Source organism: Drosophila mauritiana, chromosome 2L (assembly GCF_004382145.1).
Source record: "Drosophila mauritiana strain mau12 chromosome 2L, ASM438214v1, whole genome shotgun sequence".
Taxonomy (NCBI): Eukaryota; Metazoa; Arthropoda; class Insecta; order Diptera; family Drosophilidae; genus Drosophila; species Drosophila mauritiana.
In genome coordinates this window covers 16,231,220-16,258,962 of record NC_046667.1, presented here as the reverse complement: position 1 = coordinate 16,258,962, position 27,743 = coordinate 16,231,220, and the positions used below count along the sequence as shown (strand labels likewise).

The 27,743-nt window shown below is 42.4% G+C and overlaps 3 protein-coding genes across 5 annotated transcripts in view; 1 reads left to right on the top strand and 2 right to left on the bottom strand.

The window, feature by feature from the left end:
• Positions 1-205: 205 nt before the first annotated feature.
• On the bottom strand, positions 206-2,792 carry LOC117148882. Its single transcript, XM_033316585.1, has 3 exons — positions 1,744-2,792; positions 1,420-1,683; positions 206-1,361 (listed from the first exon to the last, which is right to left on the bottom strand). The coding sequence occupies exons 1-3, from the start codon at positions 2,608-2,610 to the stop codon at positions 1,029-1,031; spliced, it is 1,464 nt and encodes a 487-aa protein (XP_033172476.1). The 5' UTR covers positions 2,611-2,792; the 3' UTR covers positions 206-1,028.
• Positions 2,793-4,523: 1,731 nt separating this feature from the next.
• LOC117150645 (transient receptor potential-gamma protein) lies at positions 4,524-14,979 on the top strand. Its single transcript, XM_033317621.1, has 17 exons — positions 4,524-4,584; positions 8,166-8,208; positions 10,305-10,483; positions 10,544-10,912; positions 10,970-11,302; positions 11,357-11,539; positions 11,598-11,832; positions 11,903-12,198; positions 12,261-12,529; positions 12,637-12,753; positions 12,808-13,003; positions 13,067-13,261; positions 13,323-13,548; positions 13,619-13,984; positions 14,246-14,521; positions 14,583-14,701; positions 14,755-14,979. Exons 4-17 carry the CDS (start codon positions 10,562-10,564, stop codon positions 14,977-14,979), a joined length of 3,387 nt encoding a protein of 1,128 aa, XP_033173512.1. The 5' UTR covers positions 4,524-4,584; positions 8,166-8,208; positions 10,305-10,483; positions 10,544-10,561.
• A 2,310-nt stretch (positions 14,980-17,289) lies between these two features.
• The window catches only part of LOC117139585 (fibronectin type-III domain-containing protein 3A), a 105,866-nt gene continuing 95,412 nt past the window's right edge, over positions 17,290-27,743 (bottom strand). For 2 of the 3 annotated variants that reach the window (XM_033302002.1, XM_033302010.1), the window contains 3 exons: positions 26,992-27,161; positions 21,834-22,293; positions 17,290-21,762 (listed from right to left, as the gene is read on the bottom strand). In XM_033302002.1, the coding sequence (XP_033157893.1) occupies positions 18,008-21,762; positions 21,834-22,293; positions 26,992-27,161 (4,385 nt within the window). In that variant the 3' untranslated portion in view covers positions 17,290-18,007. Of the gene's footprint in view, positions 21,763-21,833; positions 22,294-22,362; positions 22,588-26,991; positions 27,162-27,743 lie in introns of those variants that run through there. The other variant, XM_033302020.1, reaches the window with a different exon arrangement.

The window sequence follows — 27,743 nt, the reverse complement described above, 5'->3', positions numbered from 1 at the left end:
TTAGTACATTTTATTTAAAAAAACATTACAGTATCAAACTGTTAATATTAAATACATTTTTTAAATATGATTGTTACCATAGTCAAAATCGTATTTCATATAGTCATATTTAAAAAAATATATAATTATTGACTAATTGTTTTTAATTTTCGTTAAATTGATTTTTTCTTCAATAATCGACTCTATAATTTTTGCGACCGTATCGTTGACATTTCCAACACGCAATTTATTGAATAACACAACAGCTTTAAATCATTCCTTGTGAACTTAACCTAATGTGTAGCTTAAAAGATATAATGGATTCTGTTCCTTAATTATAGTGTATACAAATGTACCGCATTGAATAACACAATTCCTAAAATATTCCCTTTACTCGTAGAGTGAAAGGGTATAGGCTAGAGGTAAAGGCTAGATTCGTTGAAAAGTATGTAACTGGCAGAAGAAATCGAATCGATCTAGCCATTTTCGTCTGTCCGTATAAACGTCGAGATCTCAGGAACTATAAAAGTTAGAAGGTTAAGATTCTGCATACAGATTCTAGAGACAAAGACGCAGTGCAACCCATGTTCCCACGCCCACAAGCCGTACAAAACTGCCATACCACGTTGATATATTTTCATAATTTTATTAGTCGCTTAAATTTCTATCCATTTGCCAAACAACTTTTTGCCACGCCCACTCTAACGACCTAAAGCCGCAAATCCGGTCACGCCTACTTTTTTGAACAATTTTTAAATTTTTTCTCATTTTTTTCCCTATATCAATCCCGTTCAATTTCGCTTTCGCATTCACATTAGCAGAGTAAAGGGTATCTGATAGTTGGGGATCTCGACTATATTATTCTTTCTTGTTTAAACTATTCCTATACTTGATTTTGGGCTTATATTAAGGGTTAAATTTACTAGTGCTAAAGTACTTTGGATTTTCTTAATTCGTTAACTTTACACTTTAAATAGTAAACTGTACAACTTAATGGTATTCTTCTTCTCACCAATACAAATACTAAGTGGATGATATATTTTTTATCATCAAGTTTGACATAACGTGCCCTGTTTAGAGTACATGTCCTTGATTATCTGCATGCGAGTCATTCGAGTCGCGCACAGCCAGGAGTCCTTAATTTGAAATGCCTCGAACTGCTTGCGATCTTCCTTGAAGGGTTTGTAGTAAATGTCATAGATAATGCGCAGAATGCGCTGCACATTCTCCTGCGACGGCTTCTTCGAGTGATTTGCAAATGTTTGGTTCTTATGCATCTTTGTGTACTTGCCATCATCCCACCAATCTGGAAAATCTGTATCTGCATCGTCAGTTCTAAGCTTCTCCTTGACTTCCCCTTTGGGACTTATATGATGCACAGCCTTTAGTGATAAAAACCTTGTTAGGAAAAGTGTGTTTTCGTTTAGAGTTCTTTCTTACATCCGGCGTACTCCAACTCCATGCCAGATCTGTCAGCGATGATTGTTTTATTTTGACTGGTTCCTCTCCGCTCAGCATTGGCACAAGAAACTCATCCTGCTGATCTTCTTCGGCAAGGGACTTTGCCAACTCATCGTCTAATTCGTCCATTTGCTGCTGGACAGAAATTGAAGTGCTCTTTATAGGCAGGTCCAGTTTTGTTGGAGCTCCCGGCGGCGGATCTATTGACTGGAACCATCGCAACTGGCCATCAACGTTGACAGCCTGCAATCAATAGTAAATAATTGAAGAGCGAATTTAACAACTATATTTTGCAATGCTTACGATGACGTGCTTATCGCGGATGTCTCCATGGAGAATCTGCGGGTTGCAAATGGTGATGATGGGCGGCTGCTCCTCCTCCTGCAGTTCCCCGTAAGAAAATTCCAAACTTTCCTCGTCGTGTTGCATACTGCCTAAAAGGTCTTCTTTCAAAGGAATATCTCCGTGCTCCAGCTGCTGATTCAGCACAGGACTCTGGTCCTCCAGCATCTGTTGTTTCGTTTGTCTTAGTTTCGATTGCTGATCCCTCAGCATTTGCACCTTCTGCTTTTGTTCCTTTAACTTTACATTCTTCAAATCCTGCTTCTCTGTGATCTGATATTTTAGCTTTTGTTCCTTCAGCATTTGCTTCTCCAGCAACATCTCCTGGCGCAGTTCCTCCGCAGTTTGAATGGCCTCCTCTATGCCCGAGTGGCGCAGCTCGTGGTGCCGCTTGAGATTGGCCTTTCTGTCGGAGCTGTAGGTGCAAAGGGAGCACTTGAACGTCCTGTGGCTCTTCTCCGGATTGTTGTGCACCATCAAGTGGCGCTTGAGGTCGAATGGACGATTTGTCTCGTATCTGCAGCCCATCACCAGGCACTGCAACTTGGCATTGCGATGCTGTTGCTGCGCTTCCGGAGGGCGCTTCTTGCACCCAGGATGCTTGATGGACACGTGCCGCTTCAGGTTCGACGCCTTGTCGGTACTGTAAAAGCAAACGGGGCATCCGTACAGCTTGGACTGCGTAATACCAACGTGGGACTCCTCATGACGCGCCAGGTTATAAGGTCTGTTCGTCCTGTATGGGCACCTGGCCACACTGCAACGGAATTTCCAGGTGGAGCACGATCCATTTGCTTCCTCCACCGAATCCCGATCCGCACTCAGCATTGCAAAAGTCTTCAATAAGACCACAATATTAATAATGCTACAGGCCTAGCCTGGTATTTGGATATCTTGGGAACACGCTCATTTCGGTGGATCACTAAACTATGTGTTTTGGGGTACATGAACTCTCCGTATTTTAATTAATAATAATTACATGTTTGTTTGTTTAGAGCACATATCGATTACTGTTTGTTGATATCGATTATTCAACAAAAGTCACGGGATACGCATTCGAAAGTCACAACTACCGCAGAAACAAAACAGTGCTGCAAAGATTATTACAGTGGCAGTGTTCCTAATCGCTGTTATGTTGCGCGGACTTTTTAAAATTGCTCTAAAGTGAGATTTTAACAAATTGCGAGGAATGAGCACAAAATTGGAGAACATCAAATAGAAAAAGGTATATAAAATCTAAAAGAAAGTCCTACCTACCACCAACGGTTCTTTTCGTCCATGCAGAAGCGACCTGCACCTCGAAGAGGTCATTATCCTTGCCGCCGTTTTACTACAGGACACATGCGCGCTGCATCGCCTGCAGCCGGCTTGCCGTTTTCATTGAGTTTTTGGGGCCACCATTGAATAGAAATACCCCCACAGACATTTAAACTCGGTTCAGAGTTCGTCTGGTCTGTAAGAATCGGTTTTGGGATCGGGAGTCCTTGCAGTTTTTCAGCTGTTTCGACTTTTTCACTTGCTCAGTTGCAAGTCGACTGCTGGCCAAGGCGCACGAGAAACTCGGAAAAGAGCGGGCAACCCAAAAATACTTTTAATTATTAAAGCCAAAATTATTTGGGCAAAGGCAAACGAAAAGCTCGAGCAAAGAAAGTAAATTTCAAATAAAAAATGGGCTAGCCACTTGCCTTTCCTGTGTTTGTGTGTGTTTCTGTGTTATTGTCTAGGCCATTAAAATAATTGCACAAATATATCCGGTTATGCTGCCCCTGCAAAAAGCAACAGGGAATACTAAATAAATAAACAATCCCAAAAAAAAAAAACTCGCTTTAATTGGTTAGCCAACGCCCCCGCCCAATGCTTAACCCCCCAACCGAAGTTTTTCCAAGCCCACAACTGTGTTTGCCGTTCTAAATTGGCATAAATTCATTTATGGGTCAAACACCCTCTTAAAAGTTACCAAACCGTAGAAAAAAAAATATATGAAAAAGTACCCCCATGCACTTGAGTGTGTTGGTGTGGTGGTTTCGACTATGAGTGTGTGTGTGTGTGTGTGTGCACTTCCGGTTGCAGAGCACGGAACGGAAATATGCAGTGGAAAGCCCCTCCCAACATGTTACAAATTTCAAATTGCGCAAGGTTATTCCAAGTGAAAGAGAAACCTCCAAATACATATCCTCAATTATTCCTAAATATTCGAAAATTTTGAAAATGAACTAATCGGCTAGCCTCTATCACCCACTCATTAGTCAGTAAAAACGTGCAATTAACGCCAAACAAACCAATCATGAAAATTAAATGAAAATATTGAAAACGAATTTCGCTGCAAATTGTTTATAATTTAAACGATATGTTTTTCATCTTTTTCGCGCCGTTCCTCACGCAAACGTAAACAATTAAAGCAAAACGTATCGGGGAAATTGTATTTAGATGCTCTTGCAATTTGGATATATATTAACAAAAATGTGATTACTTAAAATCAATTACTTAAATCAAGAAATATTTGAATAAACATATAAAACTTCATTTTAATTATGAAAAGTTCTAAAATAAATTCCAGTTTTATATTAACCAGAAATTGCTAGGGTATAAAAATTTTTCGAAAATGAAATCCAATTTCGTGAGAGTTTCATAGTACGTGGCATCAATATTTTTATTTTTTCGGATGATTTCAGCTATTGGCCTGGCCGGAATCAGTTTTCAATTTCGTTTTGATTTTCGACCTCTGACCTCGTTGCTGCACTGGAGGTTCTACGACAGCAAACTCGTTCAATTGCCGCCCTCAAGAGGAAATCTCAACTCAAGGTGAGTGAAGGTGTGCCCCGTACACAGGAAAATATTCCCAGATACAATACCACATTAAAAGGAATAATGATTTGGGATAAAAAATGAATGAAATGGCTTCTTTCTTCCATTTTATTAACCATTAAACTTCGTTTCATAATAATAACTGTCAACTAGTGAATAACAAATATCCAATTAGTATTCCTTTTATTGAAAAGTGTGCATTTTTGTTGGCTGCCTGAGTAAAAGGAAAACACTCGTGTTTGTGTGATAAAAATTATTACTTTGTTGCTCTGCTCCGCCACTGTTTGCCCAGTGGCCTTTGACCCTTTGTCCAGGTTGGGTACTCATACTCGATCTCATCCTCATTCCCATTCTCGTCGGCATTTGCATCCCCATCATCGTCCTGTCGATGACTCTTCAGTGTCCACTTGTGCCAGTTTCTCGATTACCAGATGCGGGGGCTTCTATTGAAGAGGGGGAGAAGAAGGTCGCAGGACGCACTGCGCCCAAAGACTTTTCAACTATTTTCATCTGGGTTCAGAGGAAACTGGAGGTGTTGCTCTCGACGCTTGTGTTTGATTAGCTTAATTTAAATGAGAAGGGGCAAATAAAAGAGGAGCTGAAAAGAAAGACTCAATGCTTATCAAATAACAACAATTGCGATTGATTAGTTTGAAAGGTTATTAGTATTGTTCAAAATGATTCCAATCAGTCGGATTCTTCATTCGGCACGAGTGCTTTTCCCATGGCTATTTAAAATAATTTAAAACTTAAGTATTTCAATGTGCAAGAATGTATTAAATCAAAGCCATATGATTCAAATAAACGAAAGTTTATCATAAACATATCCAACAAAATCATGCTTTCCATATATGTATATATTTTGGAACATGACTGAGGCACTAAAAATAGATAAGTAAATTTATTGATGGAATTAATTCTGAGAAATCACAGACGGCACATTAAATAGAAAGATATTTTCCAATTGGGATATCAATTATAAGATATCGTTATAAATTTATGGAAGGTAATACAACGTAAAGAATTCTTCGTCCTTGTGTTGTATTATTGTGCTTCAAAATCGAACTAACTTCCTTTCTCGAAAATCTTGCCCTAAGAAAGGGTTCTTTTATATTTTCTATGCCAGTCGCGTTTCGTGCATTACTGCAAAACTGGAACCGTAAGAACGAGTTAACCTACTTTCTGGTTTCAGGTGTGTGTTTCCACGGGCATTAGTGCTTGTGATGGGTGCATACAGTTGCATTTCAGTTGTTTCATGCATGTAAACAAACAAACAGAGGCACAAACACCAATGCAACGGCGAACACATGCAAGAAATTTGATTCATTTGCATGTTGCACCCCCAACAAAAGCTGCCACACAAACACAGATACACACACACACACACAAACGTACACGCCCCACTGCACACAAGTGCAACTATAACAATCCTCGCAAAAATACTGTCGAGGTCAAAATATTAATAATAGTAAGTTGAGCCATTGCAAATTTTCCAGTATACTTCATTAATTTTCTAAACATTTTCGGAGTTTTCTTTACTCCAAAAAAAGAAATATCTACATATGTTACTATTTTTGAACGATTCGAATTTAAGGATAAGTAACATTTTAAGATACAAATATTATAAATAATTGTTTGCTTAATTTCAAATATATTTCAGTAACTTATCTTGATTTTCAAACTTTGTATTTGGATGCTTATTTAAAAATATATATTTTTTAAACTAATTCCTTTTTGGACACAATTGTAAAGGTGGCGGGGGGCGGAGAACAGTTAAACAGCTTTTAAGCGCAAACAAAACCCACAAACGGAAGGGGAAAGAGGGGCGTTGAAGTGGTGAGTGGGCGGGCGGAAAGGGGGCAGGGGGGTGGAGGAAAAGGGGTGCCTTGGGGTCACCGCAGGCGAGTGCAGTGCCCTCAATTAGAAGGCGCTCAAGGACACAGTCAGCAACAACACGAATGGCAACGACAGCTGCTCGCTAAGTTCGCCTTTAATTGCTGACAACACGGCGTATACGTAATGCCGACCAGTATGAAATATTGCACTGCGCCTCTCTCCGAGCATTAAGTTTGGATTTCTACGGCTGCACCCCTGCCCTTTGAACTGTTTCTCAAGCAGTTCGTGCTTGGCCTTCTCCGAAAAAAAGAAGAGAAATGCAAAAATTGAGTGAGTGGGTGAATGGGGTTCCAAGTAGTTGGCGTTGCCTTGGCTGGCATCCTTTGGTATCCACAGCAACATCTTCAGACTCAAGTTACTGCCGCAAACAAAAACAGAATCAAAAGAAAGTTAAGATCTAGCAAAAGCGGATTTCCTTCTTTTTAATGCCCTATAATAGGCAAAATAAAAATAATTACGAAATATAATTAACGTATAAGTATAACCAAAGAAGATAGAATATTCTAATACCAAAGACATTCTAGCCACATAATGTTGTATTTATACACACTTTATTTTTTTGATTGTTGAGTGCAACAGTATACAAATTTAAGACAACTTAACAAATATTTATCGTCTAACTTAATCGCAAAAGTAAGTTTTTCTCTACTGCTTTGGCTTTTGCTGATGATGTTGTTGCAATTATTGTTGCGGTTCGTCCTCGACGTTGTCTTTGCCTGCGAAATTTCCAAGGACACGCACTGTGTGTGGAGCCACAAGTCGTTGGCGTTTGTTGCCCGCCACAAGGACACTCGAGGCATGCATGCCAGATTTGTGCCACACCCTCACCTACCGCCCCTCGTCCTGGCGTCGCTGCTCCAGCAGCCGCCCATGGATCGGTTGCCGGATGTTGGAGCAGCCTTCGCCGGAGGTGAAGCGACACACCTGAACCTGAATTTCACCTCGGACGACAGCCATTCCGCATGCTCATGTACACTGAAAAAAATGATATAGATACCTTACATTGTAACCTTACTTTCGAATATCAACTTATAATTCGCTTACTTTAGATTGGCGAAACATTTGCATTTGGTAATTTGCTTATTTGCTTATTTACCCATTTATTGCAGTGTATTTCTCTGTATCTATCTCATTCTCCGAGAGCTTGTGTGTGTTGTGGCTTCATGTTTTGTGGCTGCTTGTTTGGTCAGCCATGAAGGTAACAACAAACGCTGCAGACCCGCCCACATCCCGCCCACTCCAGCCCCCCAGGCTCACCTTAACCCCCCCGTTGTTGTTACTTGCAGTCTTGACATTTAATTATCCGCTCTTGGCTGCAGCTCCCACTGAGCCTGCCGAGGATTCTGTGTGTCAAGGTTCTCGGTTTGTTTTCGGCGGCTGGCAGGAAACGCATCTGCTGAGGTGATCTGCTGCCAAGGTCTTATTCACGGTTGAAATTCGACAAAGTGTTCAAGGCGGAATTATTAATTTTGCGAAACTTTTCAAAACTGGATACATAAACATTTAATGATGATACTGTTTTTGGAGGGAGTAGATTATTAAGTTGTTTACAGTATTAGTAATATATTGCATTTTTAAAAATAAGTAATCCACTTAACTTTTAAATTATTTTTTTTTTAATTAAAGCATTTATACTAACTAACTAACTTGATTAACCGCTTGCTTTTTATATTACCTTCCAGTTGTCGAAATGGAGCGATGCGAAAGCCGGCGAAGAAGGCGAAGGTGAGCTATTAACCCTGAAGACATAACTTGCGCGTATTCACATAACGTATACGCAACGTTGTTGCCACTGAAGCGAAGACAATGACTTCTCTTTTAAGTCGTAATATGGGGGAGTCTGTTAGTTAAGTTAAATTTAATGCCAGTCATAAATATAAACTAGCATATAAGCCTGAAAATAAGGGAAGTATAGAGCTGAATTTGAACGAAACGCCATTTTATATATTTTTATAGACATATAATGGTTTTTATAAGGGCTTAACCAATTCTCATTACTCACACAACATTAAGTAAGTTCACTACTCGGCTTAGTAAGCATTTTTACTTATTTAGCTTTTAATAGATCGAACTAAATAATAAATACCTATCCAAACAGCTGCAATTTCAGCTGGAATTTAAATTGCAAATGCAGGTGTACGATGTCTGACTTTTCAGGTCAATCAATAGCATTCCGATGGGTCCTGCCTGTGATTAGTATGTCAGCCGTGAAAACGATTTTTTTTCTTCCATGTGTGTGTGTGTGTGTGTGAGTGTGTGTTCACGGTTTGCTTGTGTGCAAAATGGCGGCACTGGCGACGTCAATTTTCTTGGCTTGCAATATGGTATTTACGTGTGCTCGCGACCTACGACAACATAAATGAAAGTTGCCTAGGTTAAGTCTGCGCAGACTCACACAAAGGCACTCAAAGGAATACGCTAATATATGTGTACTAGATGTGTGAGTGTGTCTGTGCTGTCGGTGCAATCAATGAGAGTTCAACGCTCGTGGAAGGCAAAAATGCGACTTCGCCTTGTCTGAATCACCTGATATTACAGTAAAGTAACCACTTAACCGTACTTTACAAGTGCTCCCCACACTTAAGAAGTCTACTGCATGTTATGAGAATTGATTTTATTTTAAAAACGAGCTCTGTTTTTGATTCATGACATCATTATTGATTTGTGTAGCATACTTTTTGAGGTAAAAGGGTTATTATTGTTAAGAAAATCGGAGGCCTAACAAAAATAGTGACTTTTTTTGATCAACTTTTGAATATTTTTCAAAAAGAAGTATAAAATAAGTATATTCTTATTCAGGTTTACTATTCGAAGAAAACTAGTAATTATCATCCGTATAAATCCAAAAATTTTGAGGAGCATAAGAGCAGAATGTTGGAAAGCTGAAAAACTATTGGACTGTTTTATTCCAAGCCCCATACAAACAAAACTGAATTAATAAGTCGAATTTTGAGTTTTTATTATTAATTTGTAATCACTTAACGTAATCGCCGCTAGGTGGAGCTCGTGTGCTATCTAGAAACATTCGCTTTGTTGTTTCCATGTCTTTATTTTCATTTCTTTAGCTGAGTAAAGGGTATCTAATAGTCGATAATGACGACTATAGCGTTTACCGTTGTTTTATTCTTATAATTTGTGGGTAGTTAGACTTAATATCCTACTCGAGATGAATGCTTGAAAATTTGTTTACAATTATATGGATGCATTTGAGTTTTTTGTTTGTTTGGCTGCCGATGCGCCCAATGTCGTTTGAAATTAAATGCCAAAAGTGACAACACATCTAACCACACACACACATACATATATGCATATTTTATGGTATGAAAGGAAAAAGCAAAACAAAAAATGGCAGGCAATAACTGACCCAGATTTCTGATGCCACCCTGCAGCCATCACATATCGCGTATACGCCACGTGTTTGTGTTTCCTGTACGGGTTTACTCTTCTTTTTTCGCTTTTTGTGTTTGCATTTTCCGATTGAATGTGATTATTTTATTTCCTAGCCATGATAAGGATAACGGTTATATCCCAAGGCTATAGAAAATCAGAGCAAATACTTTTTAATGGCAATTTGATGATTCGCAGGAGCTTTGCCTTGAATAACACCCAAGTGTTTGTGTGCGTGTAGGTCCTGTTCAAGGTTGAACTGGGTTGAAAATAACCGGATTATCTATGCTAGACATCTGTGTAAACATCTAACAAGAAGCCTTGTGGTTTCAAATTTAGTTTCAGTTATTTATATGTAAATTTTTATAAAGAATCCCTAGTTTACCGTATACATTTTAATTATATTTGTAAATATTTTGTAAAATGTAATTTAGACGACGGAAAAAAGCTGCACTTTGTGAGTCCTGCGCGCCGGAAATCGGTGCTGGCCCCAATCCTCAATAAGATCAAGAATGGCGCGGATGCGGCGGACAGTGCCGAGAAGAAACTGGGCAGCGAGAGCAGCGGCAGTGGTCACATAGCGGTCCAGATTGAGCCAGCCAGAAGGGTGAAGGTGGGTCTGAGAGCCTCAATAATCATTCTCAACTATTAACCGAATATATTGATCCTTTAGCGTCACAGCATCCACGGCATGATGGAGGAGGAGAACACGATCCGGCCGCATCAGGAGATTCGGCAGCTGACGCTGGAGGAGAAGAAGTTCCTGCTGGCCGTGGAGAGGGGCGATATGGCCGGCACACGCAGGATGCTGCAGAAGGCCCAGGACACGGAGTACATCAATGTGAACTGCGTGGATCCGCTGGGACGAACAGCTCTGCTGATGGCCATTGACAACGAGAATCTGGAAATGGTGGAGCTGCTGATCAACTACAATGTGGACACTAAGGATGCGCTGCTGCATTCCATCTCTGAGGAATTCGTTGAGGCTGTGGAGGTGTTGCTGGACCATGAAAACGTCACCTTTCACAGCGAGGGCAACCATGTTAGTTAATTTACCGGCTATATTTATTAGTGCTGTTGATTTAATTATTCCTCATAGAGTTGGGAATCCGCCTCAGAGGACACGTCGACCTTCACGCCGGACATTACGCCCCTGATCCTGGCGGCTCACCGCGACAACTATGAGATTATCAAGATCCTCTTGGATCGGGGTGCCGTGCTGCCCATGCCCCATGATGTGCGATGTGGCTGTGATGAGTGCGTTCAGTCGCGGCAGGAGGATTCCCTCAGGCACTCGAGATCGCGCATCAACGCCTATCGGGCCCTGGCCAGTCCCAGTTTGATAGCACTCTCCTCCAAGGACCCCATCCTCACGGCCTTCGAGTTGTCTTGGGAGCTGCGCAGGCTCAGCTTTCTCGAGCACGAATTTAAGGTTGGTCACTTGGCACTTGAATTATAGATGTTTCATATATATATGGTTCGGCAGAATGAGTACCAGGAGCTGCGCAAGCAGTGCCAGGACTTCGCCACCGCCCTGCTGGACCACACTCGCACCTCCCACGAGCTGGAGATCCTGCTCAACCACGATCCCACCGGTCCGGTTTACGAGCACGGCGAACGGATGCATCTAAACCGTCTGAAGCTGGCCATTAAACTGCGCCAGAAGAAGGTGGGTGCACTGAATATTAGTCCAGGAATAACAAAGGTCAAAAGGTAATCCCATTTAGTTCGTGGCCCACTCGAATGTTCAACAACTGCTGGCAAGCATTTGGTACGAAGGATTGCCCGGATTCCGGAGGAAGAACATGGCATTGCAGGCTGTGGACATCATACGCATAGGCATCATGTTCCCCATCTTCTCGCTGGCCTACATCCTGGCACCCTACTCCAGCATTGGCCAAACAATGCGAAAACCCTTCATCAAGTTCATCTGCCACAGCGCCTCCTACTTCACCTTTCTATGTGAGTAAACTATACATAAGGAAAGTGATAGAAAGTAACTAACTCTAGTGAGATCATTCGAATTTCTTAGTTCTGTTGATGTTAGCTTCTCAGAGAATTGAGACCTTCATCGGTGGCTGGTTCTTTGCCGATTCCTCGGGAATGCTGAACACGATGGAGGAGCTGCCCACGAAGCGCGGTGCCAAGCCCACCTTCATTGAGTGGCTAATCCTGGCCTGGGTGAGCGGTCTCATCTGGAGCGAGGTGAAGCAACTGTGGGACGTCGGTCTGCAGGAGTACCTCAACGACATGTGGAATGTGATCGACTTTGTCACGAACTCCCTGTATGTGGCCACAGTGGCTTTGCGGGTTGTATCCTTCTTTCAGGTAAATTTAAATCAAAAAATCTCAATTAAGTGGATAATAATTAATATCAACGTATCTTTTAGGTCCAAAAAGAGATGATATACAACTCGCATGCCACGGATCTGCCGAGGGAGCGGTGGGACGCCTGGGACCCGATGCTCATATCGGAGGGTCTATTCAGTGCAGCGAACATTTTCAGTAGCCTCAAGCTGGTTTATATATTCTCGGTGAATCCGCATCTGGGGCCACTGCAGGTGTCGCTGTCCCGGATGGTGATGGACATCATGAAGTTCTTCTTTTTATATGTCCTAGTTCTGTTCGCTTTTGGCAGTGGTCTCAATCAGTTGCTGTGGTGAGCATACACATATAACATAATATAATATATTTCATATATATCATATATGTTAATAAAACTTGATTACGTGTTGTACAATACTTATAATATTTTTTAATACTAAGGTATTACGCCGATCTCGAGAAGAAACGTTGCCCTGAAGTTTCGCCCATGAGTGCTCTTCTAAACATGAATGGAACCAATGATCCCAATGCTTGCATTGTGTGGCGCAGATTCTCCAAGTAACTAATAATCACAAAAACTCATTAAGGTTCTAATGATATACTTTCCTTTAGTTTATTCGAAACCACACAAACACTCTTCTGGGCTGTCTTCGGCCTAATAGATTTGGACAGCTTTGAGTTGGATGGAATCAAGATCTTTACCAGATTCTGGGGCATGCTAATGTTTGGAACTTACTCGGTTATAAATATTGTGGTGCTGCTCAACCTACTTATTGCCATGATGAATCATTCGTATCAACTTATTTCGGTGGGTATTTACACTACCTGGTCAATCCATCAAAAATCTGATGTACGCTTTTAATTTTTCTAGGAACGTGCTGATGTGGAGTGGAAATTTGCTCGCTCCAAACTCTGGATAAGCTACTTTGAGGAGGGCGGAACCTGTCCACCGCCATTTAACATTATACCTACTCCGAAGTCTATTTGGTACGCCATCAAATGGATGCGTCGCGTCTTCTGCAGCGGTTCCTCTGCCGCTCGACGGGAACATCTAAAGACAATACGAGTAAGTTATTCCATATATCTTTCTTTAAACATATTTCAATCCATTCTTGAATCTCCTGCAGCGAAAGGCGCAGCAGGCTAGCGATCGGGACTTCAAGTACCAGCAGATAATGCGGAATTTGGTCAGGCGTTATGTAACCGTGGAGCAGCGAAAGGCCGAATCCCAGGGAGTCACCGAGGACGACGTGAACGAGATCAAGCAGGATATATCCGCCTTCCGGTGCGAGCTGGTGGAAATACTCAAGAACAGCGGAATGGATACGAATGTGACGGCGGGTCAAGGAGGTGGTAAGCTCAAAGAATCCCTGGAGGATTGCTAACAACCCTCTATTTAAATGGGTTTTCTATCGGCCCACAGGAGGTGGTGGCAAGAAAAACCGCCAGAAGGAGCGTCGCCTAATGAAGGGCTTCAATATCGCACCGCCTGGCTCCACGGGATCGTTGGCTCCAGTTGCCGAGTTCTCCACCTCGCTGGACAACTATGATAACCAGCACGAGATCCTCAGCTCCACACTATCCACCCTCTTCACGCCGAACTTTATGCACAAGCGCCAGCAAAGTCAGGCCGGAAGTGGAGGCGGTGGATCAGAGTCACCGACCACGCCCACAGCTCCCCAGGGAACTCAGGGGGCGGCAATGACCGCCAGTAGCCAGGTCACCAAGTACAACAAGTCCGCCCTGAAGCCGTACAACAAGCGAATCGCTGGACACAAAAAGAGATGGGGTATGTTAATATATTGTACAATTGAAATTATATATATTAGTCAGTTGGAATATATATATTTTGCTTGCCAAAAAATGTGGCCACGCCCAATCTATATGCAAATAAATAATACATTTACATAATACATTTACTTTATTCTTAGTTGCATTCCTAACTCACACTACTACTAGCTTAGTAACGGGTATCTGATAGTCGAGAAACTCGATTATAGTGTTCCCCCTTGTTTATGATTTGTATATTTAATAATATGAATATTTGCAGGTACCTTAATCGAAGCCGCCAAAGTCGGCAACGTGAGCAAAATGCTGGGCCGATCGAAGTCCGAGGATTCGGTGTGCAACTCCTCGCACACATCAACGCCAGTTCATGGCCAGATGCGGGTGACCTACGCGCAGAACTCGCCACAGCAGGGATATGGTTACCATGGAGAGACCAGTTCCACAACCACATCCACACCAACTCCCACGATTTCGGTGGTCAGCAATTCGCCAGCAGCCCACGCCGGAGTGGGATCGCATTTCTTTCACACGACAAGTGGTAGGAGAGCATATAATATATCTGCGAAGATCATGGTTAAATACTTATATTGTTCATTCAGGTCTCACTGCCATTGCTGCACTGAAGCGTAAGCGCAAAAAGTTCTCATCGAGCAAGAATATTTGTCCGGTCACCGAATCCGTGGCAGCGGCCAATGCTGCTGAGATACTAAATGATAAGGTGAGCTGCTCAGCGCTTGAAAATTAAGTTACTAAGCCACTTCCTCCGTTCAGACCCTTAAGCGGGTGTCCAGCTATCCTGCCGCCGAGGCCGGCGTGCAGCACAATCCAGCCCAATTGGTCAAGCCAAGACGCCATGAGCAGACGCAGAGTCAACACGATTCGGTGGAGACCAACTCGACCTTCACTCTGTCCATCGATCCATCCAACACGTCTGTGAACTCCAGGGAGCCGCTAATCAGCACCAGTTGTGTTTCGACCACGGGAGCTATTGGTTGAAGGAATTTATGGAAGATAAGGAGGAGGCCAGAGATACCAAAGAAACTACTTAGATGGCGCACCTGAAGCAGATACTTAGATCCTATGCAGATACACTTTGTTGACATTTTTGATATGAAAACATCACGAGTGTGCAGCTAAACATACTGAAGAAGCTATACTTAGACTAACTCAGCCTAGATCTAAAATTACCTCACCATGTTAAGTTATAGACACCATTCAGATGAATAGCACACGCCACTCAATAACTGTTAGCCAATACTGGCCACCCAGAAACAACTACTTTGCACTACTGAAACGATATGTCCTATACCTCAATCTATAATATAGATTCTATATCCATCAAACTTATTTACAAAACTGCGTCTACACATCTTACTACAAAATCATTTATAGAGAAGATATAAATTCGGTCAACCTTGCAGTTACGAACCAAAACGATTAGAACATCCTTATGACAACTGCACGATTTAGACGTCCGAGGTTTACATTTACAAATAAATACTATAAATAGTATTATCAAAGCTTCTTCGCATCCAGATTTCCTCCTCCACCTGAACCATGAAGCACACATATCATGCAAGCGCTTTATAGAGATACCTTTACACCGAAAACAAAGTATAGATCCAATAAAATCCTTTATTAAATACATATACGAAATACTAAACTATCCCATATCGATGTTGAACGTTGCCTTAGCATGAAACATATTTTTTATACACATAAGTTTTGGATGAACATTGAATAACTGAAACGTACTATATCCGCAATGACGAAAGCGCTGTGTATTTGTTGATTTGAGAGAAAGGATTTTGAAACCAAGGATTTGTTGTTGTTGTTCCAGCAAGCAAGCAAAAGCAAGTAAGCAGAAAAGCAAAGCAAAGCAAAAGCAAAAGCAAAGCAAAAGAAGTAAATAAATCAAAAGATACCACAATTTTATACACCGATTTTAACCAACACGACAAACAATAATCGAATCGCATACTACATAAGTGTTTGCATTTTATGGATATATACATATATATCCGGACTACGGTGTGCATATCCATGGCTTGCACTCACGACGATTTTAGCGTGTATTATATACATACATATATATATATATATATAGAATACAAATATGAATAATCGAAATTTTTAGATGATTTTTGCGTTAAAGTAGACAAATACCCACACAACTACACGAATAACATACGGAATATCAACGAAAACAATAACAAGGAATATCAAATAGCATTTTATATAAATACTTTCTTTTGGAGCAGCAAAAATATGTTGCACAATAGCCATATATGCATTTGCTGCATCCAGAAAAAAGGAATGAGCTAGCAGCAAACGAGATACCAAATACAATGTTAGAATAAAATAAAAATTGTTATTTGCACGGAAATATAAAATAATAATAAAACTATAAGGAAACGTATGAAGCAGTTGTTTCATTTGTTGTTTACTATCTGAAAAAAGAATTCAAATATAAAAACAAACGACATATTTTTATTATTTGTATATCGCATTTATTTTAAATGTTTTATATATATATATATATATTTTGCAAATAAATTTTATAAGTTGTAAACATAGAAACATACATAATTTCCATTTATTTATCATTTGATTCTGTTTAAGTTTATTTATTTATTTATATATATAATGTTTTTAATTTGCATCAAGCAAATGTTTATGCTTTACATGAACAAACATTTGTTTTGTTTTCTTTTGTGTATTTGTATTTTTTTGTTCTTTTTCTTGGTTTTTTAGATAAGAATCCGTTTTGTATAATTCACATTAAATGCTATGGAAAGAAACAATTACATTTAGTTTAATTTATTTAATTAGAAAAATAATAATAATTGGAATATAAATCACTTTGCCTAGTTGGGGCTGCTATAGCCACATGGGACAGCCTACGAAAAGTGTCGGGTTGAATTTATTTAGTTGGTTGGTTGGTTGGTTGTGAAATGCAACAGTTGGATTGCCAGCGAATATAGCAGCCCCCACTGGGCCTTGGTTTTCTCAATTTTTGCTCGTCGTATAATAAGTATATAATAAATTGTGTAATAACTCGTATAAAAAGGTTGTGAGAATGAAAGAAGCGTCTGCTGTTTTACATATATCTATGTTTTGTATATATCTATATATATATATAAATATATATATCTGCGTAGATTGGAGCGATCGGGGAAACAATTATACAGCACTGAATACTTGTAGCTAGTAGTCTAATAAATTCATACTTTTCGTTTAATTATTCGTTCTGCATTTGCCCTCTGGCCTCAATTAGCGCCCCCTTCCACCATTCGGTTATTTTTCTTTTTTTTAGCTACTTAGGAGTGTTTTTAGATGGTGCAATTTGTTGACCAGCTATCTACAATCGTTTTCTTGGAATACATTTTACAAAAAGTCTTGTAAAAAAAATCATGCGCTGCGGGCGGGGCCACGCCCACATGCTAGTTCTACACGTATTATACACGAATTTTACAATCCTGGCGGGAGGGCAAATGCAACTTTTTGGGGCCACACAGAAAGTAAAAGCTTGAGAAGCATTTCGAAACAGGTTTTGACAAGTACTAGTGAGCCTTTAGGTTCATTTGCTGGCTGGTCTCTTTTGTTTATAGCACATATGGAGATTAGACTTTCGTTTTGTGACAACAAATATTATAAGTAAATACCATTTTTAACATTTAGCTGTGTGAATGTATGCTGTTGCGGTTTTGTGTACATTTAATACAATTAATGGGGTTTTGCCTTCTCATCTCTCCTTCTCTATTCCTCTTTCCGTTGCATTTTTTGTTTTGATTTCCTGTTATGTTTGTTTTGTTTAAAATTAGACAATATACAGTTTGATTTTGTTTCATTCAGTTAGGGTAAATATATAAAAAATACATAATTACAACTAATGGTTTAAATCACTTCTTTGAGACATAAAGTGTTTCATATTTGTTTTTTTTTTTACTTTTCTCCTTTCGTTTTGCCTGCAAATCCTATGGTAGTCCACGTTGGGCACCATTTATTTGAATCTCGTATCTTTTTAGCCCCTCAACATATTGACGAGCATGGCGACCAGGAAAGTGCCCACTAGGAAGGAGACCACAATGCATACGGCCTTTTGTTGGTCGCTAAGACGCCTCCGGTTGGAGTACAGTGAAGTAACTTTACAAACGATCCGCCTTAATCCTCCCGCCTGGGCCAAACTGGAGGATATGGCCGCCGCCGTTGAGGAGCTGGAGTTCGAAGAGCTACCGCCCATTCCGGTGTGCGGATGGTGGGCGTGGTGCATGTGATGCGAGTGGTGCATGTGGTGCTGATGCTGGTGGTGCGAGTCCGTTGCCCCGGAGATTCCACCGGCTCCTCCAACGCCGCCACCGCACGGCTGATGGTGGTGGTGGTGATGATGATGATGGTGATGCAGGGGATCTGCGCAGGCATTGAAACCAGAAAGCTCCTGCTGCAGTCGTCCAATTGCCACGGGATCTGCTCCCACGCCGCTCGCTCCACTTATTGCCGACGCACTTACCGATCGCATGTGCAGACCGTTGGTTGAGCCATTGCCGGCGGACAGTTTCCGGCTGCTTCTCTGGCTAGAGGCCATCGCCGGTGTTGCGGTGGAACCGTGCAGGTGGTGATGACAGGTCGCCGAGCTAGGATCCAGTTCACTGGGCACCTGGTAGCGCAACGGACTGGACGGCTGACCGTACAGGAGTTCTCCGCCTGCCGCTATCCGCACTGGACACACTCGGAACTGGTAGCATGTACCAGCTGCCAGATTGTCAATGGTGAATTTGGTCTCTGGACCGCGATACAATTGCCTGTAGTCATGGTTGGGCAAATTAATTGGAGCTCCATTTGAGCTGCCACTGGAACTGCTGCTGCGTCCTTTGGGCGACAAGGATTCACCCTCCAATTCAGCTGCGCCCAATACTGCATACTGCAATTCGTACTCCACACGATCATTGAAGGAGTTCTTTGAGTGCTGCCACTCCAAGGTGAGTTGCATTCCCAGTTGGCCAGGCAGCTCCATTAGGCAAACGCTTCCCTCTTGGACAACACGAGGAGGCTTTATGTTCGCCGGCAGCGTGGCCGAAGTCTCAAAAACAAATTCCTCCGAGTAATCCCCATCGCCAGCCCGATCGGTATGGGCATAAATCCGGAAAGTGTAGCTGCTTCGCTCTTGAAGTTTGTGCACCTTGCACATGCAATTGGTGCCGGAGTAGACGGCCTGGAACTGCTTAGCCCTGGCCACATACATCTCCACAAAGTACTTGGTAAAGTCGCCACCATTTCCAGACGGATTGGAGTTTACCACTTTGCCGTTTCCGTTATCGCCCCACTTGAGCTTTATGTAATTGTGGCCAGCACCGCTGCACTCTAAGCGAGGTGGTGCCGGAGGAGCTGGTTGGGTGGTCAGCTTAGCATAGGCACTAAAAGCTCCGGCACCAATGGCGTTGACCGCTTGAACACGGAACTTGTAGCCGGTTTCCGGCATTAAGCCACTAACAGTATAGCGTGTACAGGCATCCGGTGTAGCGATAGTTCTCTCCCCGTACTCAATGTTGTAGGAGCATATGGGCGAGCCGTGGGCCGCCGGCTGGGTCCAGTTGAGTGTGACCTCCTGGGCGGTGAACTCGTAGCCCTGCATTTGAGGAGCTCCTGGAACTGCGGCTGGCGTACATACACTTATCACGTCGGAGGAGTTTCCCGTTCCGGCTGAGTTGCTCGCCTGGATGCGGAAATGGTAGCGTGTGTAGGGCGAAAGGTTTCTCAGTTCAGCGCAGGTTTGTGGTCCCTGATAGCAGTTGTGGAATTCGGAGCTAGGCGGCTCTTTGACCTCCTCCTCCGAGTCATCTTCCTTTCTTTCTTGGCTGGCACTTTTTAGGGTGTAACTGGTCACTGGGGCACCATTCTCCTGCAACGGCGGTTGCCAACTGACACCCAGGTGGGTGGCCGACTTCACCAGCACCCGTAACTCTTCGGGAACTCCAGGAGCAGCAGCTGCTGCTGTAAATCTCATCCACTGGGACCAGTTACCGGCGCCAATCCGGTTAATGGCCCTTACCTGGGTTTCATACATGCCACCGGGTGTCAGATCCTGCGCCACAAAGTAGGCCTGCTTGCCGCGGTAAACCAACTGCGGAGGTTGCACTTGCTCTAGGCGACGCATCTGGGCTTCGAACTCTAAGATCGGAGCTCCACCGTTATACTCCGGATGCAGGAGCTTCAGAAGGGCGGCGTACGACGAGGGAGGATCACTGCAATGCGGTGGAGGCGGAGCAGATGGTGGCACCGCCTCCGTGGTGACGTGTCCTATATCGGAGTACGGACTCTGACCAGCTGGACCTTCGCAACAGGTTCGCAGAGCGTATGTGGTACCCGGCTGAAGTCTTTCGCACATGGCTTCTGTTTCGGCGCCACTGTAGATCCTTTCGAAAGCTGGCCCAGCGGCACTTAACTCCAAGTGGTAGCACAGGATCTCAGCACCACCGGAATCGCTGGGTGCATCCCAGCGGGCCTTAAACTGGGTGCCATGAATCTTTCCCTTGGCATGCGGTTTGCCTGGCCTTCCCGGACGTTCCGCTAAGGTGCGGTAGCTAACCTCCGGTGACCAGGGTGAAAAACCGGCTTCGTTTTCGGATCTCAGACGGAATTGGTAGCTGCTAGCCCGTCTTAATTGCAGGCACTCCGTTTGCAGCTCTGTACCCTTGTAGGTATTCAGGAAACCATGACCCGATTCAGCGTCCTGTAGTTGCAGCAGGAAGTCTCCATCTTGGGCCCGCCGCTCCCAGCCCAGTTTTAAGGAACTGGAACTGCTGGCCAGCAGCTGAGGTGGTTTAGGCACTGGCGGGGGATTTCCGGAGGTGCTGTAGCTGGCCACCGGAGAATAGGGACTCTGACCCGCTTCATTAACCGCCGCCAAACGGAAACTGTAGACCGTAGTCGGCTGCAGTTTTCCAATGACATAGTGCTTGGCCTTGATCTTGGCCAATTCCACAAACTTTTGCGGTTGTCCGGGCATCCTGCCCTCATCGTATTCCAGCAGATAGTGCTGTATGCTGGCACCGTTTGCTGCCGGAGCAGCCCATCGAAGGTTTATGGAGTTCTTAGTCCGGGAAACCAGTTTCGGCGGCGGCGGTTGGTCTGGTTCACAGGGTGGCGTCCTAAATTCCGTGGGATCACTCACTGTTCCCGTAAGTTTTTGGTAGTGCACCTGCAAGCGGACTAGGTAATCCTGACCCGGCTGCAGGTCTTGCACAATGCACTCGTAGGCCTCTCCTTGGTACAAGCTCTTGTACTTGCACTGCTTTCCAGAATCACAGAGGAGCACTTGGTACCGGAGCTGCCGCATATCCACCGTCACTGTATTCGCAATGGCTGGACTCTCCCAAATTATCTTGGCCGCCCGTGAAGTCACATCGATTACCTCTGGCTTTTCAATAGCTGAGATTTGCTCAATGATGCTGTTCTCGCGATGGTACTCCTCCTCATCATCGCCGGCCAGACTGGAGTTATCCTCGCCGTCCTCGGAGGTTCCTACCGAGCTGGCGCCACCCACACTGCTGCCGGCTCTCTGGGGATGCTGCGGATTCCCGTTCCTGGCCTGCGTCTGTTGCTGCTGTGCCACCTGATGGGCCTGCCCCTGGTGCTGCTGCGGCAGGCGACGTCCTTGATGGTTCACTGCATTATGGTGGTTACTGAGGTGTCCGGGCAGTGGCACACCCGGAGGAATGTTGTTATTATTGTGACCATTCAGTTCGTTGGCACGACGTGGAGATGGCGAATGCGGGGGATCTGCAGGACAGTGAAGTATATATTAATACAATACGTGAATACGTGGCATGCTTTCGCCGCAGGATACTCACTTGACTCCCGCTGCTTCTCCAGCTTCCGGAGCAGCTTGTTGTGCTGCCGCTGGCTGCGTTCATCCCGATAATTGGGCGGCGATGGCGAGTGCGGGGAATGTGCATGTGGCTGGGGATGTGTGTGCGAGTGGGCGTGTGAGTGGGAGTGCGAGTGGGCGTGTGTATGGGTGGTTGTCGCAGTGGCTGGTGCTCCTTGGGCTGCACCTACACTTCCAGCGCTTGGTGCTCCTTGGACCGAAGGTGGTGCCACCTGCTGCTGCTGCTGCTGTTGTTGTTGTTGCTGCTGTGGCGGTGGTGCTCCTTGGGGCGCTTGCTGCTGTGGTTGTTGTGGTGGCTGCTGCTGCTGTTGCGGCGGCGGTGGTGGCGGCAAGTGATAGTGTGGTGGACCATTGCCCGCAGGTCCTGGGCCAGGATAGCCCGCCACCGGGGTGTAGAAATGCGAAGTGCCATTCGCGCTTATCTGAAAGGTGTTCAAAATTGCACTTAATTATCAAGTTCAGCATTAAGTTGGTTACAATCTAATTTTTACTTTAATAAGCAGCGTTTTCTTCGAACCATCCATTCTTATTTGACTGAAAGAATCGAATTCCACGTCAACTTATACACGCTGGCTAAAAATATCTCGCAAAAGAACAGGCCGACGACTAAAAACAAACTGATAACAACTTATTGACTTTCGGTTTCTTATCTTTCGCAAAACGGAAGCAGACAATTTACGCGACTTCTTCGCGCACTAAATTCCTTCGACTTTTGCCTAGGTGCATTGCACCGATTTTTTAGGAACTACTAACTAGTATCGTTTAGTAACTAAACCCGTATAAATTCAAGGAACATCAAATTAAACGTTTTCAGTGGGGCTGCGTTTGCTGAGGTGGAAAAATACCACCACTCTAACAGTATTTTTTAAAACGCATATGAAGTATGCACAAGGGATGCTCAATTGCTCGGAAACATCCGTGTTACTTTCTAAGCAAAACAGCTGATTGAATATTAAGGACATAAATAATAATCATAATGCATAATAAAAAAGAATATAATTAGATTTTAACTGAAATAATTAGGGAACATTAAGACACTCCTTATGTTATAGATAATAATGTCGAAGTCTATTAAAAAATTTTAAAAATAGCTGTATATTTAAAAATCTAAATTGACAACACAGCTTTATAGTCACTAGCATTTTAGGGTAGCCAGCTTTCACACCAGCCAGCTTTTTGTTTTGTCACTTCGTGGTCTTCTACTGGTGAGCTTTTGTCAGGTGACATAGGCGCGAACATTTGAAATGTAATAGTTTAGCATACGAACTGAACGCAGCTTTTCTTTTAAGCGTATTAATTTAGAAACATGTAATTCTTTTAGGTAATTGTTCAAGAGTCAGCAATATACTCAAGGGAATTAAAAAATGTATATGATTTCTAATTTATACATATTTGTGTAATGTAAGTAAACAAATATATTGTCGATATAGTGAATAAAAATATTGCTATGCCAAAGCTAATTCATTTTTGTTTCCAAATGTGTTTCCATTTATTAAGCGTATATTCAAAATGCTCTTAATTTATTTCAGACTATACCGATTTCCCCAGCATATCATTAAATAAATTGCTTTTCCGGATATGGGCAATTAGCCACGCCCGCATGCTGCATATATTATCTAAAAATTACCAAAGTGGCCTAACTGATTATTGATAATTTGGCCCACCAATCGGTGTAAAACTGTAGCAAACTGTTTTTGCTGAAATTACACCAATTTCGCGATTTTACATGACCAAAGTTGGCCTTAGTGAGTTGTGCAATTTGTACACTTCAAGCGTTTCTCACCACGGTTCTTTTGGGATGATCATCAACTATGAATATACGAAAAAATATGGGTCAAAGTTAATGAGTTTTTTTTTTGCGGTTTATGCTCGAATATAACAGAAATAAAAAAAAGGAGAACAAAAGAAGCCGGATTAGCACATGGGGGCAAAAAAAGAAACAGAAGATTATAATTTGTACTGCGAGGGAGTTTTCGTTTCGTTTTCGGTTTCAATGGTGCGACAGATACCGTTATTTCGAGTCAAGTTGCATAATGGATACCACAGCACCGACTATGCAAATTAGCATACAATCAAATTATAAACATTTCAACATAAACACACAAGCGGAAGCTGCCATTTGTAAGTGCAGCATGCGAATTTCTGTGCTTCGAACAGTGGCGCCCGAACAAAGGGGTTTCAGATACTATGGCAAATGTGTTTGCATTCGAAAAATATTTAACAAACTTCCTTCATAGATTCATACCCATAATATTAAACTTAAAAAATGGACCATCTTGCATTGCCGAGTAACATTTTGAAATATAGCTTCAAGATCTAACTCTTTTTTGGTCACGTATATGGCAAAATGGCAAGCCCCCCTGAAAAGTTTTCCATGTCTAGCCGCTGTACGCTCAAGTGTGTGTTTCTGCCGTGTGGTGGCAGCAAATTGTTAATTAAGTCAAGGAAAATTCAGCCTCAGCCAGTCAAGTCGGAATGGCGGAGTCAGCCGAGCAGTCACCGCCGGCACTTTCATTTCAGCAACAAAGCGTGACGAAGCCACATGTGTCCAAGCTGGAATCCGAATTTGAGTGCGAGGCGGATGAAGTGGTTGCCCGCTGCATTAATCAAGTTTTCCACTGGGAAAATGGCATTAGGATTGGCGGGTTATGTAAAATTGTGATAGCCAGGTTCAGCTCAAGTGGAGTTCAATTAAGAGTCATGAGCAACAATGCTGCCAACAGCGGGCACGACCAAGCTGCAACTCTTAGTGGCTTGTACTAACTCAATTTGGGAAAAACAACGGCTAAAACCTACAAATTGTTATGCAAATCGCCCGTTTAGTCGTCAGCATAAATGCAGCATTTTTGAAAATATTTCTTCATCTCTATTTTAAAACTCCTCTCGCCATAAATATGGTATAGATTTAACTTCTTTTTGATTTGATTGCTTTGCAAGCAATTAAATTTTAATTAAAACGATGAACATACATAATGCTTGTGAAGTTCTTTTATTTATGTGATCGATGCGTCTACTATTTACAAATAAATCAGCGACAAAGTGTCAGTAAATTAAAACCTCACGGAAAGCGCGTAATCGTTGAAAATTATAGAATTCACAGTGCAATTAATTCTGGCTTTAATTGAGCAATTGATAATAATACAATAAATAACCTAAAGAGGGGGAGTTGGGCAATAGAATTTCAATTGCGCTAGGCGCTAGCCCAGAACCGGATTTGTAGTCTGGTCAAGTCACGAACTGGGGGATTGTTCGGGGAATCTGCCGCATCTTGGCCAGGCATTTCCAGCAATGGAAATGAAAACTATTTCAATTTTGCTGTGAACTTTTTTACGATTTCTGCACATAAAAGAGATGAGAGCAATGTTTATGCTGTACAATGAAATTGTTATTATTAAATTATTAGACATATGGTAAGTGGCGACGGGAGCAACAGTTGTGGGTCCGAAACGTGATGTGACTATGCAACGCTCATCTGCTTTGGTTAACAAGCGTTTTTCTTTCTCGCTCGTCTCCATTTTGCAAATTAGCAAGGCAATTTAACTGGAATGCAGCAGCCCCAACTTTGAACTTGGCATCTCCATGGGAGCCAACTAGTTCTGCATGTTAATAGCCGAAATAAAACAAAAGGAAGGAAACTTGTAGCAGTGAAATTAACCAGATATTGGCAGGGAAAAGGCTTTTTGTTAATAATAGGCCAATACACTAAAACTCAGTAAAAATATATACACACAAAGAAATCAACCTTTTGATCTATCTTTTAATGACCCCTAATCAAATAGCAAAGCAATAGAAACATTTTTCCGTAAGCTTGTGACTCACCACTTTTATTATTTGTACGTGTAAATGCGTTATTACTCTATTAAAATTGTTTTTAATTGTTAGAAATACCCAAGAAGTCATTTTAGCTTAACTTCAAAAAATAACTTGAATAAATAATATGTTTAAAAAGAAGGTATTTAAGGAATGGGGGAAGGGAGTGGTGAAAAGACAGGAATCGAAAAGCATAGGTTTATCCTTAAAGTTCACTTTACCCTAAAAAATTACCATTTACCTGACAATCGTAACGCGGTTACTTTCTCACAGTTGGCAAGCAGCTATTCCCAACTGGCTAATTAGCATTCTGGCCAAACAATTTCGCAGAACAATTGTCAAAGCTCACGCCTAAATGACAGCTCGCGAAATGCAATGAAACGAATTCGAACGATAAGCACACTGCAACCGAATGCATTTGCCATTCAAATATTTGCGCACGGTGACTCAGAAATTGAGCAACGTAAATGGGACTTTGGAATTGTGCGAAATGGACTAATTAGTTATGCAAATTTCACGCTTTTCCCCTCGGCTCCCTCGAGTTTTCCCTTACAGCGTAGAACGGCGAACAAACAAAACGATATTGCTGGTGAAAAACACAAACTTAAGCCAACCGATGAATAAATAAATTATAAACACAAAAGCACCGACAGCTGGCCAACTGTTTTTCCGCTTTTGTTTTTGTTTAAACTTTACTTAAATTGTTGTTATTGTTTAGGTAAAAGTTTACCCATTTTAGCCATTGTTTCGACCCGGTTCAGCTTCATAATGCATTTGCATCGAATCTGAATCCCGAGTCTGGCTGAAATTGAATAGTTAGTTTACAGTTTTCAGTTTTCCAGGAACCACTTCACCCGGATCCAATCCGGTTTGTTTGCCGCATACGGCGACATTTGGTCAATAAATTATTTTTACAGACGCCCCCAATGCAAATTTCGCTTTTAAATCGAATAAGCATCGGGGAATTATTGCTGTTGATTGCTGGTTGTTCGCTCAATTAGCTGTCAATTAATTGATAAGCGAAGGAAATCCGCCAATGGGCTGGAAATGAGATACTATTTTCCATCTATTCGATTGCAGATAGTTTGGGATTCGTGTACTGTTTTCCGATTCCGCTTAAAACGTCCTTCGATATTGATTAATTCAATTACAGAATTTACTATTATTATTATGAACTATTTACATTAAGCTTGAGAAATAATAAATTAAATTTGTACCTTCAGTTCTAAACTCTACTTTTACATATATAGAATTTCCACAGCTTATGGTATAATAACTTAATCTTGTTCATTTTGAATGTATCTACTTACGAAAGGCGCTGGATGTAGGTGTCCCTGGCCAGGATGCAGTTGCTGGTACTGCTGCGGCGAGAGCATCACGTGGGTCAGCGTTCCGTTCTCGTTGACGTACTGCGGCACCTGGACGGGCACCGGCATCGGGGGTGGAGGTCGGTTCTGGGAGACCATCTGAACGGCGGGACCTGTAAGTAGCGAACGAAAAGGGGGGCAAATTACTTAAGATTCCTCAACGAGCGGCAATATGCTGATGATATGAGTACGAGTGCGACTATCTCGCAGATACAAAATGGTACTCATACATGTGCCGTATAGTCATGTATGAGGGCCAAGTTAAAGCAGGCGACAGCTGGCGCCAGCGAGGCGGCAGCCAGATACGCACGAGAAAGGACTTGGGGGGATTCAGGACATTGCCAGGACAGCCATTGCTGCTTTATGTCAGCGGCGATTTCTCTGTGTTTGCTTAATGGATATCTCTCTCTTCCTAGCCGACTCTCTGTCTTTTTTTTTGGATGTGTGCAAATATATATGCACAGCGAGGAATTGATTACTTAGTTCTGACACTTGGTAATATGTCTTAATGTATTTGGTTACATAAAATGATGTTAAATTTGAAGTGTGATAGTAAGCATGCGTGGCAGAGAAAATCGAATTATTTATTAAAATCAAATAAAGATTAGTGTAAAAATCATTTTCATTGCATTATTATTTTCTTTCACCGATTTGCCCCAGTGTATACATTTGAATATGTATGTTTGTGTTTGCTG

What these genes read in the sequence shown, in the direction of transcription:
- LOC117150645 (XM_033317621.1), top strand. Translation starts at nt 10,562, where the DNA reads ATGATGGAGGAGGAGAACACGATCCGGCCGCATCAGGAGATTCGGCAG. An exon ending in TTTCTTTCACACGACAAGTG is followed by an intron (nt 14,522 to 14,582) that starts GTAGGAGAGCAT and finishes TTGTTCATTCAG; the next exon opens with GTCTCACTGCCATTGCTGCA. An exon ending in CTGAGATACTAAATGATAAG is followed by an intron (nt 14,702 to 14,754) that starts GTGAGCTGCTCA and finishes TCCTCCGTTCAG; the next exon opens with ACCCTTAAGCGGGTGTCCAG.
- LOC117148882 (XM_033316585.1), bottom strand. Translation starts at nt 2,610, where the DNA reads ATGCTGAGTGCGGATCGGGATTCGGTGGAGGAAGCAAATGGATCGTGC. An exon ending in TCCGCGATAAGCACGTCATC is followed by an intron (nt 1,684 to 1,743) that starts GTAAGCATTGCA and finishes TATTGATTGCAG; the next exon opens with GCTGTCAACGTTGATGGCCA. An exon ending in GGAGTTGGAGTACGCCGGAT is followed by an intron (nt 1,362 to 1,419) that starts GTAAGAAAGAAC and finishes TTATCACTAAAG; the next exon opens with GCTGTGCATCATATAAGTCC.